The 15,907-nt window shown below is 38.4% G+C and overlaps 1 protein-coding gene across 3 annotated transcripts in view; it reads right to left on the bottom strand.

Annotated features, from left to right (window-relative positions):
• Positions 1-1,729: 1,729 nt before the first annotated feature.
• zc3h18 (zinc finger CCCH-type containing 18) overlaps positions 1,730-15,907 on the bottom strand; it is a 49,115-nt gene continuing 34,937 nt past the window's right edge. For all 3 annotated transcript variants that reach the window (XM_063004179.1, XM_063004177.1, XM_063004178.1), the window contains exons 13-19: positions 13,653-13,907; positions 10,192-10,308; positions 9,897-10,093; positions 7,768-7,964; positions 6,816-6,915; positions 6,452-6,545; positions 1,730-2,688 (exon numbers count right to left, since the gene is read on the bottom strand). In XM_063004179.1, the coding sequence (XP_062860249.1) occupies positions 2,484-2,688; positions 6,452-6,545; positions 6,816-6,915; positions 7,768-7,964; positions 9,897-10,093; positions 10,192-10,308; positions 13,653-13,907 (1,165 nt within the window). In that variant the 3' untranslated portion in view covers positions 1,730-2,483. The remainder of the gene's footprint in view (positions 2,689-6,451; positions 6,546-6,815; positions 6,916-7,767; positions 7,965-9,896; positions 10,094-10,191; positions 10,309-13,652; positions 13,908-15,907) is intronic.

The raw sequence follows: 15,907 nt of genomic DNA, 5'->3' as shown, positions 1-15,907 counted from the left end.
TGGCTTTGAATGGTTAAGTGTGTATTGCCCAGTGATGGACTGACAAACTGGAACTAACATTTTTAAATTAGTTAAAAAAAAAAAAGGAATGAACGAATGAATGAGTGAAGAAATGTAAAAAGAAATGACAAAATTACACACAAAATACAAAGCTTGTGTATTAACATCTATTTGACATTCATCCAAAAAATTTTAATTTGCAAGAAATAAACACAAAAAAAGAAAGAAAAAATATTCCCCACAGCTATACAATATACATGGAATGTATAAATAAAATAAAAAAACTGGCTACTTTAACGGCATCTAGATGTGTAGGCCAATCTGTAAACGTTTCAGTGTGATCAGATCAGAATATAGCAGTTAACAGAAATTAATTAATAAATAAATCAGTAATTTGATACAACTAGATTTGGGGAAAATTGGGGGGAAACAGAAATATATAAAACATAATATAAATAGAACAAAAAACTTTTATACTGTTTCGTTACACAATATACAGCATGCAAACCCAGTAACCAAATGTACTGTCATAAAATTACAAAAAGGGAGGAATGTGAGAGAAAAATTTTAATTTACACAAGAAGTATTAATACATGATTACTACTTAGAAAATGTAGACATGCTTAGGGCATGTTTGCCAGTAGTCATATTTAAAGAATACTGCTACAATAGAATGTTACTGGATGTGTACATGATAAGAAGCGTCAGTTGCATTGTACGACATCCAAAACCCAGTTCCTATGTTAACTGTGAAATCTTCCACTGTCCTACAAAGTCACCAAAAAGATATAGAAGACTCTGTCTGTGATCCTTCTCTGCAGACTACTCACTTTTCTACTCACAATCCAGTCTCTGAGGTATTTTATTAAGAGGTTTTTCCACCACAGTATCTAGCTACAACATCTTATGCTCAAAATGCTGTTATTGTTAGACGGTCAAGGTTAAAAAAAGTCAGTTCCTAAGAGTGCCTGGAAATATTGTGTTTGTAGACCATAATTTTATGACATTATACAGAAAACATGTTTATTATTAGGAAATCAGTTAACCCTGTACATTGATATAGGCAGCACATAATTGCAGCAGTTGGTAATGTTGGTTCCACGTAAATAAGTATAACGTCCTGTGTTGGACAGGCACCTGTCCAGGATGTGTTCTCACCTTGACAACCAAATTTCCTGAACAGGCTTCTTACCTACACTGATCCTAAGCATAATAAAGGATGAGTGAGGGGGAATAGTTCTGTATACTTTGGTTTTGTATAACCTTTGGTTTTGAGACATGTTCCAGCCAAATTATTGGAATACACGTGCACCATTGGCTTTTAAAAACGAAACCATTTTCGTTTTTTACATCTGATTCAGTTCCTGAACTCCCAGGGTAGATTTCCCACTATGATCTCACCTGGTATACTAGTCTGGGATGCCGATGTGTGCTTTTCCCCATGTCTTTAAGAGCTGCTCATGCAGGGTCACTGGGTATCACCTGTCCCCATCCTTACACATGAGCACACAGACTGTCAAAATTGGCTGTGATTGGGGTAGCAAGATTACAATCACTTTCACCTTGGAGAACTGGACCAATCAGCTTCCAGCTCCTGCCCCAGATTATCTGGCTTATATGCACAAATTTTAAAAACAGAACAATCACTTTTCATAACTACATTTCTTGTTATATTTTCATTTTATTTGCAAAGTACTTGCTACGAAATGACAAACAACATTTTCTTGAATCTTTTATCAAAATAGTTTATTTAGAAGCTTTCTCTGTCACAAAAAAGCAAGACACATTCTTCCTCATCTCAGAATGTCCCAATCACAGCCTCTCACATTCATCTAAAAAATAGGCAACAAAATAAAATACAATTGTACGTGTAGAGCTAGTGGACAAACAAAACAGAATGCAGATGTTATAAAAGCAATACAGCACATCACTGTCCTTTATTCTCTAGTTTCATACATTTTTGAGAGTTGGTTTGAAATCTGGTTTACAATATTTGTACAGAACAGAGTCAGGAAATGCTAAACACTGAAAACTAAATTGGATGGGCCCCACAGGAAAACTGAGGTCCTGCAAGATTAAACAAACAGACAAAAGCTAGACAGCAGGGGCGGTTGTCAGTCAGGGTCAAAATCTAGAGGAAACTTTGATTTTGACCATGAGGAGACGAGCTATAGAGTATAAACAAGCCAGGGGTGAGAGCAAGGGGAGGGAACACTGGAAAAACAAATTAACAGTACATTTTCAGTCTCGAGACACTACAGTAAGCTTCCATACTGCCAAAAATGAAGGATGAACTGTCACCCTGCTACCAAATCACATTAAGGTAAAATGCAGACAACCTTTTCTGAGGGGAAATGGCAGAAATGTTCCTTTACGTCTCAGGACACTCAGCAACCTGTGACCATAAAGACAAAGAATCCACGCCAGTGTCCTGTGAGGCCGGTGGGACCATCAGCCACATGTAACAAGTCTGGCCCATTTTCTCATTTACCGGGGATCTTCGCCCTCTTGCGTGCGATTGCGTCCTCCACGGCCTTCAGCTGCTTCAGCAGCTCCTCGCGCCGGGACAGTGTGTTGCTGGGCTTGCCTGAGGCTGGACCCGGCCTCGAGCCTGATGGAGGAGCTTTACCGGCTGACGCTGCGCCACTTTTCCCGAAGGATCTGGGTGGAGGAGACATGGGACGCTTCCTGGAAGAGTAAAAGAATTGATCATGAGTTACATCATGAGAACGGACCTGTTTTATTTTTAATGCTATAGAACTTCCAAATACTAAATCTACATTTCAGGCATTTAGCAGACGCTTTTTATCCAAAGCAACTTACAGAACCGTGACAGTATACTGTCTAAGCAATTGATGGCTAAGGGCCTTGCTCAAGAGGCCAACATTGGCAACCTGGCAGTGGTGGGGCTTGAACCAGTGACCTTTCGAATTACTAGTTTAGTACCTTAACCACTAGGTTACAACTGCCCTCTACGCCGATAAATTCAGAAAAAATTAAATCTTCACATCATTCCAGGCTGATAAGCCTGCCATGCAACTGGTTACACTGATGGCAATGCATTGCTAATTTTCCAGTACAAATGCACAAACATGGATATCTTCTGACTAGGCAAACCCTAGAACCCTAATCCAAGTTGATTTAGATGGTTAACGGACCATAAATCCAATTTACATGGTTCACTAATAAGGCTTGAGCACCAAATGTCACTATGTATGACTGTGTAGGTGTGGGATGAAGCCGACTGTTGATTTGAGGAAAAAAGAAGGAACAATTACCAAAATGTATGAAGTAAATAAACACAAAACATTCATAAACTGTATTTGACAATTTGGGGGCAGTTGTAGCCTAGCGGTTAAGGTACTGGACTAGTAATCATAAGGTTGGGCCACTGCCGGGTTGCCACGGTTGGGCACTTGAGCAAGACCCACAACCCTCAATTGCTTAAAAACTGTATACTGTAAGTCGTTTTGGATAAACTTATTAGACCCCATATTCCAAAACAATGGGTATTATTATAAAGCATTAATACAAGCAATCCCTCGAGGCAATAACAGATTTGGGTGTCTAGGAATTTGCACCCCTTTGTCAAATGAGCATGTATTGAGTTCTGATGTTGCATGACAGGTTTGGTATAGAGGAACTCCAGTCGCCTGCCACACATGCCTTGTCAAAATATGCCTACATGGACATGGCTGTATACAGGGGCACACTCATTCTGAGACAGGAAAGAGCCTTTCCCAAACTATTAAGCATGTACCTTGCTTTTATACACTTATTAGCAATAGGTGCAACTAAAACACTTTAACTTAACAGCAGTAATTAAAGGGGGGGGGGGGGCACATACTTTTGGTCAGTGTTAAACAGGTGTCTAAATTTAGTCATGGCAAATGCTGATGTGACTCCCATACTGCATCATGCACGTAAAGGCAAAATGAAGAAGTGAACATAATACAAAGCAGGTGTTTTGTCATTGTTGACCATGTCCATGTCTATGCTGACCACTTCCCATTAGCACATGCCCACATAGACCTTGTGCGTCAATGGGTTTGCAAGAGTTCTGTGCATGTAAACAAAAAATATATCCCAGGGCCTTTCCATTTCTATTAACAATCCTCTTTTTAAACAATGGCTGGGAACTCTGCAAATATTTTTCACTGAAACGTGATAAAGCTCATAATATTAGAAAAATCAACAAAACTCCAGGTAAAGATAACTGCATCACCTCTGAAGACGCCGATTAGTTTGTTGATTAATTTTAATGACGTCATCTTGGCTTACCATGGTTGAACGGTTTAGTTAATTAAATATCAAGGAGATGATTTTATCCCACACCGAAAAACACACACCATCACGTGTGTGTGTGTGTGTGTGTGTGTATCTAAACAGTCCACAGTAAGTGATGCATGAAATCTGAATGTGCATAATGTTAATAAATAGTCACTGTTGTTCTGAACACAAATCTCAGTTTAACCTTAAGTTAGGGCCTTAAGAATACAAATCTGAACCCTGATCCTGACTGAATTCTGTGACATCCTGCTTTTCTATCTTAGACACTAACTTAATAAATGCTTGCATGTGTGCAAGCCGATGTAACAACTGATGCCTTAAAAATAAACAAAACGGACAGTCAGTCGTACCTTGGGCATAAGTGCCTTAAAAACTACACAATGTTGCCATTCAGACACAAAGGTGGGGTTAACGCAAATCAAATAAGCAGTTTAATTTATATAAGTTTTAAATTGTTATTAAATATGTAAAATTAAAAGGATAACGGTCAGGTACTAGTATGACCACAGCTATCTCATTAGTAGTTGCAGTTAGTCTCCAGAAGGAGACCATTAGAAAAATATGACATACAGTATATGTTCAAGTACTTCCAAAATTCAGTAAACATTTTTAAAAGTAAAAAATGAGAGAATTCACGTCCAATCTGCAGTCTAATCCAGTATCAGCATACGGAAATGGATTTAGCTTTTTAATGTCGTATTAAACCAAAGGTTTTCCCACGTGCCAGATTGAGTTACTGTTAGGAATTAAACCAATATCCATGCAAACTGGACCCGACTGGGGATCAAACCCAGGACCTTCTTGCTGTGAGGCTACAGTGCTACCCACCGAGCCACCTTCACCCCTTTACAGTCCATAAAATTATTAAAAGATACTGAGTGATCCAGAGAAATCTCTGTGCATTAATACCAAAGCCATAAACCAATTTTAAATGCCTGTGAGATTTAAAACCCTTATTTATTTATCAGGATTTTAACTTCATGTTTTACACACTTTGGCTAGTTTATGACAGAAACGGTAGCTACACCAGATTCATTAGTTTAATGATCAAGTTTAATGTCAAACACCGTCATGGACAATTTTGTATCTCCAATTAACCTCACTTGCATGTCTTTGTACTGCGGGAGGAAACCGGAGCTCCCGGAGGATACCCACGCAGACTTGTGGAGAACATGCAAACTCCACACAGAAAGGACCTGGACAATCGAACCAGGACCTTCTTGCTGTGAGGTGACAGTGCTACCCTTGACATTCAGTCCCTCAGATGGCATTTCTGTAATAAAACACTAGGGGCTCGAGTACATTTTGGAAGGCGCATGTACAGTAGGTCACTGGCATCAACTACTGCAAGTACATATTCTACTATGTGATGTGATGCTTAACGCTGCTTCTTCAGAAAACAACATATACAGTAACACAACCATAACTCCAGATATGGGACATTTTGTAAAATGCAATAAAAAGAAGAATGTGAAATTTCTTTGAACCTTTATTTTACTTGACTATGTTTAATGTAATTCAGTGTTTTCACTGACCCACTTAATTGTAGTTTGTAAATAATAATATGAGGGTTCTTTAAAAAGTTTCAGCACTTTTTAAACGCTGTAGAAAAGTTGTCATTTGTTTTTGAAATTCTTAACAGTCACCTTCCGATGCATTTTTCCCAGCACCGTAATGTTTTTGGTTGAGCGTGTAGCCACTGATGCACCGCTGCTTTCACGTCATAATCACCACCACATGAAAATCTTCTTCCCCTTAAAGCTTCTTTGAGCAGTCCAAAACGGTGAAAATCAGATGGCGCTACATCCAGACTATAAACTCGCTCTCTTTCTCTTAGACATGACCAATTACTACTCCCCACGCCCTGACTGTTTCCAACCAAAATATAAAAGTGGGGAAACATTTCTGAAGATCCCTTGTACGTATTAAATTTAAAGGCTGCATCTAGATTCTCGTTTTTAGTGCATTTTACAAAATGTCCCACCTTTTCCACACATTAGTTTTGTGTGTATGTGTTTATATCTTGTTTGTGTAATTCCAATTAGAAAAAGACAACACACTCTTTAGCCATTTTCAGAACTCTTAGGCAAATGAATAGTGTTTAGTTGGGACATCGGTAAATCAGGGCCTTATTATTTATACTAGAGACAACAGCACATACCTTTCTCCATGTGGGGGCATTAGTCGTGCGCCCTGACCTCTGGCCCGATCCATCCTAGGTGAGACTGGAGAACGTAAAGGTCTCCTGTCTCGACCTATGAAAGAAAAAAAAAAGGTCATTTCTATGACTGTGTCGTTGCGTGAACTCTGAGTATGGTTGCACAAATCATGAACTGAAACTGCAAGCCAAGTAGAGGTATTCTTTGCAGGATTTCTGGATCTCCTTGTTAACAAAGACATGACTATACTTGTTGTGTGGAAATGTTATGAGAGGAACTTAAAATGTACAAATTCAATGTCCACTGAATTTGGGGGCATTTCCTAATGAATGACCTTTATGCTTGGATGAGCTGGTGAACTCTCACCTCTATCAGGAGACAGTGCTATCCTCTTACTCGAAGGGGATGTTGGTCTGTCTTTGTCTGCAGGGAAGTACCTCTTCCTATTGCTCCTGTCAGACTGTTGCTACGAAGATAGGAAGAACGGGACAGTTACCTACATAAATGACATTCAAACTAAAATGTTTTATTAAACACTATATGGTCAAAAGTATGTGGACACCTGTCCTAATTACTATACATATCTGTGTAGTTCAGGTGTTTCAGGCACAATCATTGCTGACAGGTGTAAAAATGATTATATAATGATACAGCTTCTTCTCAGAAAGTTTGACAGTGGTAGCTCAGTGGATAAGGTACTGGACTGATAATCATGAGGTTGCCGGTTCAAGCCCCACCATCGCCAAGCAGCCCCTGTTGGGCCCCTGAGCAAGACCCTTAACCCTTAGTTGCTTGAACTGTCTTCACCAATAATTGTAAGTCGCTTTGGATAATAGCGTCTGCTAAATGCCGTAAATGTAAATGAGCTTTCCCCAAACTGTTGCCTTGTACACAACAGTTTCCTTGTACACAAAGTCATGGCCATAAAGAAAAAAAAAAAACTTTAATAACTTGCACAGAGCCCTGGCTCAAACTTGTTGAATGGCATGACTTATAATAGGGACAGTGGTAGCCTAACGGGTAGAGCTTTGGGCTATCAATTGAAAGGTTGACAGTTCGAATCCTAGCTCTGCCACACAGCCACTGTTGGGTCCTTGAGCAAGGCCCTTAACCCTCTCTGGTCCAGGTGCTGACCCTGAGCTCTGACCCCAACTTCCAAACGAGCTGGGATATGCAAAGAAAGAATTTCATTGTACTGTACACTTGTATATGTATATATGTCAAATAAAGGTATTCTATCCTGTTATCCTAACAAGCTCACAATCAAGCGTCCACATAATTTTTGCCCATATAAAGAATTCAGAAAATAAGCAGGTACCTTATTGACAAGGGTGAGTTTAATATCCTTATGTGACCCGTACCCCCCTGAAGACCCCATAGGTGGCTGGTTCATCGGGGGCCCTCTATTTCCAGGACCAGACCTGGGCATTCCAGGGTCGGCTTTGGGCTGGAGACCAGACTGATCGACTCTCTTCCTGTCGTCTTTTAAGATCTCATCTTTCTTTGTTGGTTTTCCTACACAGAACATGAGAAGTGACGGTCAGAAAAGGTCAAAAACACAAAAAACACAACAATGGAGCATTATTTATGCACATTTAAAAAACTGGTTTCACTGACGTGACTCATTAAATTATTCAGTGCCTAAAACATTTGAATAGAAAAAAAATCACTAGATCTCAGCGAACCATAAAGGTGATTGTTCTAAAGAAAACTGTATTTAGATGTAGCAAGAACTTTACAATCCAAGCTTAAATTTTAGCAGCCTTTAGCATCATAATGAACTAAAGAAAAAACAAATAGATTATAAGAGTTAAAGAAAGTAGCAGCGAATATTTTCAATGTGTCTTGTCAAATAGGGCCTTGTACCAAATGAAATATGGACTGCACCATTATTGTCTTATAGAGACTTTTTTAGTCAAATCAATAATATCCAGTTACCCAATTACAAAATTTCGAGACTCAATGCACTAGACATGCTGACTGTTGTTGACACCTAAACTAAATACCTGTTTTTAATGTGTTACATGCTTCCCAAATAAAGTCACTGAGAAAATATTTACTGAATAATTAATAACAACACACCTTACAAAAACTATGCTATTGTTTATCCATTAGGACGTCATATTTATTTGTTATTTAACGTCATTCATGACAGGACAGGTAGTTACAGGTTATACATGACTCATCTTAAGTTCAATGTCAAACATCATCACAGACAATTTTGTATCTCCAATCCACCCAACTTGCTTGTTTTTGTACTGTGGGAGGAAACCGGAGAAAACACATGCAGACACAGGGAGAATACAGAAAGGACCAGGCCCACCAAGCCACCGTGCTGCCCTGCTAATGTTTAAAACAAGTCAGAAGATGAAGTAGGGACGAGCCTTTTACAACAAAACTGGATTTTACCATGTGGTTAACTAAGGCTAGCTGGCTACACCTGACCAGACAAAGCTTATGTGCCAGATTTATCCCCAGTCCCATGTGTATGTATATGTATATATGTCCACATAACAGTTCCTAACACCAGCCCAAAACACCGGTGTATGGGTCTGTCCGAAAACCTAGTGAGCTCTCTACATTGACGCATTTTACGAAGAAGGCTGTCTGAATTCTTAGATGCTTTAAAATGCTGCCTACTAATGTGCCTTAATTCTAAGCGTAATATGACTGAATAACGAGGGAGCATCCAGTGCTTCCATAGCGGTGAAGGCAATCCCAGCATTCAGTGCAGCACAACTTTTCTATTCAAAGGTAAATAAATTCTCAATGATTTTTAATTTGTATAAAGATGAACAAATGTACAAAACTGGTTTAAGTACATGGAAGAAGGTGTTAGCTGGCATGCTAGCGGGTTGTGCCGCCTCAGCTTATTGGAATGAATGGCCTGAGGCTAACTGTGTTAGCCTAGTAAGCAAAAACTGCAGTGACATAATCGCCATAATCGCTGTATAAGTAGTGTGACTAAATAACCTGTCTTATGAGTTTGATGTCTTATTAGAATACTCTCTACTTATGCAGCTGCCTAGGTAGGTAATAGGCAGCAAGGCAGCATTTAGCAGATGCTTTTATCCAAAGCAACTTGCAGTACTGTGACAGTATACTGTCTATGCAGTTGAGGGTTAAGGACCTTGCTCATGAGCCCAACAGTGGCAACCTGGCAGAGGTGGGGCTTGAACCCTTCGATTACCAGTCCAGTACCATAACCACTAGGCTACAACTGCCCTAAAGCTGTCTCATCGTATATGGCATAATGGCCCCTGGCAGTTTGTGTGTATGCTCTGCAGATCAACGCAAGCCCTGTGCTAGTTGTTTAAAGATGCTGTCTTAAGAAATTAAAATGAGCTTTAGTGACTTTGTAATTCCCAAAGCACTAAGCGCAGCTGTGTTACTGCAGTCCTCGTTCCTCCACAGCACTTGATAGTGAACAGCGAGATGCTTCAGTACCTCTGTCTTTATTAGCCTCCCTCTCCCGTGGTGGTCCTCTCTCCTTGCGTGCATGACTCGGCGTGGGTGAACGAGAGCTGGCTGAGGAAACAGGGCTGGCGAGATCGGCATACATGTCATCCGAGTCAGCACTCCGCGCTGAGCTGCTGCTGGAGGAGGCAGACGAAACCGACGACACGCTGCTCACTGACAGAGACCTGCAGCATTATCACAAAAACACACAAGTGATCATTACACATCAGGGCCTAATGTGTCATTGATGAAGCATGGGCTGGATAGATTGTGTTTTCTTTACCTGGATTTGTGGGATCCAGAGTGAGACAGAGAAGCTGAAGAGGATCGGGATCTGGAGCGAGAGCTGGAGCCTGAAAAACTGCTGCCACTTCCACTCACACTTCCACTTAATGTTCTTCTGAAAGACAATATGAAACAGACAGGTCAAAAACATGTGCAAAGGGGAAAAAAGTTAAATCAAGGCCAAAGAAATATCCAAACAAATACCCAGACTGAAAAACCATTAGGGAAAAAGACCAGGAGGACATTAAATTTGGAGCCTAGCTAATATACAATAAATGTAAATGAGCCTAGCCGGATGAAGGAGCCGTCTTAGGTGGCAAAGGTGAAAAACAAGGTATTTGTCCTAAAATCTCATACACTTAGATGAAGGCCCGATCACCACAGTAGAATTAGCATTACACAGTGTGAATACATAATTCCAAGCAGATGGTTGCTCCACAAACACAAAGCCAGCTAAATAAACCAGCCTGGCTTTCAAACAAAAAGAAAAAAAAAAAACTAGTAAAAAGCTAATAATAAGCTCCTCTCATATCCTTTTGTATGTAAAAATAGCTCAAGCTATTTCTGAACCTTAAGGAACTGTATTGTTCCATAAATAAACGTAAACAATAAAATGGAACACGTGTTTTGCTGCAGTGCAGCAAGGTGTTGTAAACTATTAAAGGTCATGTATTGTATACAAGTATTTAATATTGATTCAAGAGGCTTTGTCGGCATTTCAGGTATATACAAGTACATACTGACTTAAAACAACGTTCCTCCAGGACTGAGGTGCAATACGGACACTATACAATAGACCCTTGACTTTTAATTGGAACCAAATTAATTGGTTCCGAAGGGCTGTTCTTAAGTCAAAATGTTTGTTAGGTTTGGCAAGTTAATCTGTGCCAGACCTGCCAAACCACCCTTTCACCTAACCTTTCTAATGACTTAAATGGTCTTTTTTGTTATAAATACAAGTATATATTTCCCTTGTATCTTAAAATATAGAATAGACATTACGGTAATAAACAATAATAAACAAGAATACACAGTAGTACTGTACATAAAAAACACATCACATTTCAGTACAGTACGTGCTGTACCATACACCATAATAAATTTCTTTCTTTCTTTTTTTTATTTTATAAAATGTAAACTTCCTTGTACTCGTCTTTTCTACTTAAAATACACATTGTCAATTTCGCCATTCCAAACATAGAGGCAAGATCAGTCACTTGAACGCCACGCTCATATTTCTCAATAATTTCCTTCTTTTTTTAATAGTAATACTTTTTTTTTTACCACTACTACAGGGTCTACTGTATACACAAAGCAGACAAAACAAAAAACAGTGTAATATATTTGTGGTAAATATAACGGGGCATATTGGGAAATTTCAACAATTTATTATAAATAAAAGTTTTACCATTTTTTACTATTTGAATTTGTCATTTAATCGATAACGGGAGCATTACACAACAATGCAGTTCTTTATTCTATGTGCAATCATGCAAGCCTTCACAAAATACCCACTATGTTTAGGGGGAATCAAAAGTCAGCAGGATTTTGGTTAGTAAAAACCTGCATTTAACCTTGCATCTACATACTGTTCGACTGTCGTCATTCCTCGCATTTATTTAAATCATACCGCCACACAAACCAATGCATTCCTTATTTCAGAGCTCCTTATATCTAAAACAAAAGATAAACAAAGACTTCAACTTCAAGTTTGAAAAAAACTCCATGGCTGTGACGCTCCTACAGGTGTTGACAGGGAATTTTTTATTTAAATATGGGGAAGCAAACAAAACATCACATTATATGTGGCTTTATGCCAGTGAAAATTTGCATAGGAAAGACCATGTGTAAATGTACCTATTGGGGGAAGACCTTATATATGAACTTCTCTAAATGATGTTCCTGCTTCCTAATTAGATCATTTAAGTCTCAAACACTGAGACATTTATATTGGTACAATTCATTTAAAGCTTTATTAAACTTTACATAGACACCACTTTTCATTTGTTCTCATATATGAACATGACGATCATAGGCAGGTATGTAAGTATATATCACAGGCAGAGGTAGCTCAGCGGTTAAGGTACAGGACTAGTAATCAGAAGGTCTCTGGTTCAAGTCCCAGATCTGCCAGGTTGCCACTGTTGGGCCCTTGAGCAAGGCCCTCACCCCTCAATTGCTTGCAATGTATATTGTCTCAACTGTAAGTTGCTTCGGATAAAGGCGTCTGCTAAATGCTAGACATGTAAACAAGCTGGTCAAAACAGTCATAGTCAAATGTTGGCCAGTAATAAAAACAAACCCAAAGCGCAACAACTGCTGGACCCAAGACTGAATCAAACTATGGAAAGTTTCATCAGAAGGGCATATGGTGTAAATCCTCTGCTAAATCAGGTATGGGAACGGTATGGGTATGGGTACTAGAGAAGCTGGAAAAAAATTTGTTCTATAAAATTTGTGCGGGGAAAATCATGGAATGGATAAGAGATTTGAGAGACATGGATTTCAAAGAAACATAGAAATGCTCAGATGGAACCCCTTTATTTGTCATGTATACATATACAGTAAAAATGAAATTATTTTCTAGGTCAGAGCATAGGGGTAGCCATTGTATGGAGCCTCTGGAGCCAAGAGGGTTAGGGACCTTGCTTAAATGCCCAACAGTGGCTGCATGGCAGAATCAGGATTCAACACCATGACCTTCTAGTTGGTAACCCACAGCTCTACCCATTAGAAGCAAGGCATTTATAACATGACATTAAGTAGTACACAGGTAGTAGTAGGTTAAAGGTTAGGACAACTGACTATTTACTAGAAGTGTCTGCTAAATGCTGTGAATATAAATTTCAAGTGTTGACTTGTTGAACTACTCAACTACTCCAAAAAAATAAATAAATAATAAAATAAATAACATAAGTAATTAAATCCAGAAAAGTCATTTTAGCAGGTTGCATAAATTGGCATTTATTTACGTATTAATTTACTTTTGTTGTATTACATAAATACAAAATTTTAAATAATCAGACTGTTCTAAAATTAAATTATATAATACATCATCTAATGTTATAGACCATATAAAGTCTTGTATAGTGTAATATAGCTGGTCTTTTAACCATAAACAAACATAAGCATTATCATCATTGAAGGGGACTTTGTAGTTCCCTCAGGAAAATCTAAATCAATGATTAATGACAGACACCAGATACTTGGTCAACAAAACCCTACAACGGCTCCTTTAAGCCAGTGCTTTGGAAAACCAGGATAGAATTCTAACTTTCCCCTGATTTGAAAAGAATGCCCACACTGGGTATTCTACCCGACACTCCTACACTCACACAAATATAAACACTGGATCTATGCAAATGCAGCTAAGCCACAGCTCCCACGTTCACACCGCATTTTATCACAGGACCATTAATCAGTACAGTCTGTCTCCCTTACACACCCAAGCACTCTTACCTGCGAGGATTGTGCGGCTGCCGGTCTTTCCTGCGGCCCTCCCTTACACCGGGAGGTTTTCCTGGTTCTTTGGGTGGAGGTGGCTTAGGCCCTTCACGAAGATTGGGTGGTTTGACCCCCTCACGAAGATTGGGTGGTTTGCCCCCCTCAGCTAAGGGTTTTACGGGTTTGACTGGCATCGCTGGACCTGGATTCACCTTGGAAGGGCCTTTTTCCCTGCGAGGAGGGGGCTGCACACCAGGCTTCAGCAGGTGGCTGAAGAAGAAAGAACAAAGAAGACTCAATGTTGAGGCACTAACACAAAACGCAATCGCAATTAAAGAACAAAATTAATTGCGATTAATCTCAATTAATCGCAAACTAATAATTAAGCAAAATTTGAACAGTTATGCACATTGTTATTGCAAGAACGTGTTTACCAAGAAAACATTCATAAAATATGATAAAATTATTAAATCTAAATTCATTGTAGAAAGCACATTACAAAAAAGTGAGGATCTTTTCCTGGTCATGACCCTGACACTGAAAACAGGTGCACCAACCATAATGTTTTGATCTAATATAAGGCATCAATAAAGCATCAAAACACAGATATGATTATTTCATAGATCTATTAAGAAAACCCTTTAATACTGTGTTTGTGCAGAAAGAATACTGGGAAATACTGTTCTAAATTACCATTTAAACACCTATAAATACCTGAAACAGTCAAGTTAGCAGACATTATCTATAAGTAATTGACTGTAGCTATATAAAAAAAAGTGGTAATTAAAACAGTCCATGTAAACGCTTAGTCCATATACAGTTGAAACCAGAAGTTTACATACACTATATAAAAAGACACATGTGCATGTTTTTTCTCACTGTCTCACATGAAATCAGAATAAACTCTTCCTGTTTTAGGTCAATTAGGATTACCACAATTATTTCTATGTGCTAACTGCCAGAATAATGAAAGAGAGAATTTTTTAAGGCAATTTTTACTACTTTCTTCAAAGTCAAAAGTTTAAATACACTAAGATTACTATGCCTTTAAACAATTTGGGACAGCCCAGAGCGGTAGAGAGAACAGAGTGGCGACACTCTCATAGGGAACCGTTGGAAAGGGGGCGGGACATTTTTTCTGCGCAGCTTCCGGGTTGTGGAGCTCTGTATAGTTCCAAACAACCCATAGAGCCCCATTCATTTCCACTACTTATCCAGCATTTTTAGCTGTATGTTGCTTTGTTTTAAAACAATTATGAATTTAATGTCATTAATATACTTAATACTGTTATTGTTTAGCATTTGCTCAGCACTAAATGTTACATGTTTATCTTAATTAATAGGTATAACTGAATTTAGCTTATTCAGTTTAGCTTAATTAATGACACACGAGTCTTTTCACCTAAAATGAGTTGATTAATCAAGAGTCTTGTTACAGAAATGATAATAAAATATTAGAACCACAATAAATCATTATACTTTTACTTTCATACTTCAGTACATTTGAAGGTAAATTTAGTTTAGTACTTTAGTGGAGGTAAAGAGTATTTTTACTTTTACTACTACTTTTACTGGAGTAATATGTTACCTTGGATATCTCTACTTTAACTCAACTGCATGGTTTGTGTACCTTGTCCACCACTTACATTAGACAAAATGAACTAGTGCATATTCATAATGAATTCATTAATGTATTACATGTAGGAATCAATTATTAATCACTCATGAAATAAGAGATGAATGAATGCTTTTTCATGTACCTTAAAGGTACGGTAGTGTGTTTATCAATCTGTTCCTTCAGTGCAGGTAAACCTTATGAATCCAGCCACATGGTTTAGTGACATGAGTGTTTAGCCAAAATGATTATTATTATGAATCCTCAGGAAAGTGAAGGGAGATTAGTTTATGTAAAAAACAAAACATAAAAAAACTTTAATCTCTGTACTGTATATTGTCTCTACTACTTAATGATATCGCATTATGTAATGTATGCTAATATAATGTACTGTGTGTTAACAAGAACGACCTATTAACAAGTCATTATAAACATCAAGCTTCCACTTTATATACCAAATTGACATTAAAGCAGATGCAGTAAATGTAAACGCAGTTGAAAATACCCAGAAATTGTACAAATGTTTATTATTTGCCGTTTAATATTTCATTTACTGCTGCCTGTCCCATATGAGAACATGACAGTGCCGGGTTTGTTTGGAACTATCGGAGGGTTACATGAACCACGTGACCGCGTGGCGGCGAGATCAAGGAGT

The sequence above is a fragment of the Trichomycterus rosablanca genome, chromosome 11, assembly GCF_030014385.1.
Source record: "Trichomycterus rosablanca isolate fTriRos1 chromosome 11, fTriRos1.hap1, whole genome shotgun sequence".
In the NCBI taxonomy this organism is placed as follows: Eukaryota; Metazoa; Chordata; class Actinopteri; order Siluriformes; family Trichomycteridae; genus Trichomycterus; species Trichomycterus rosablanca.
This window is presented reverse-complemented; position numbering and strand designations above follow the sequence as displayed.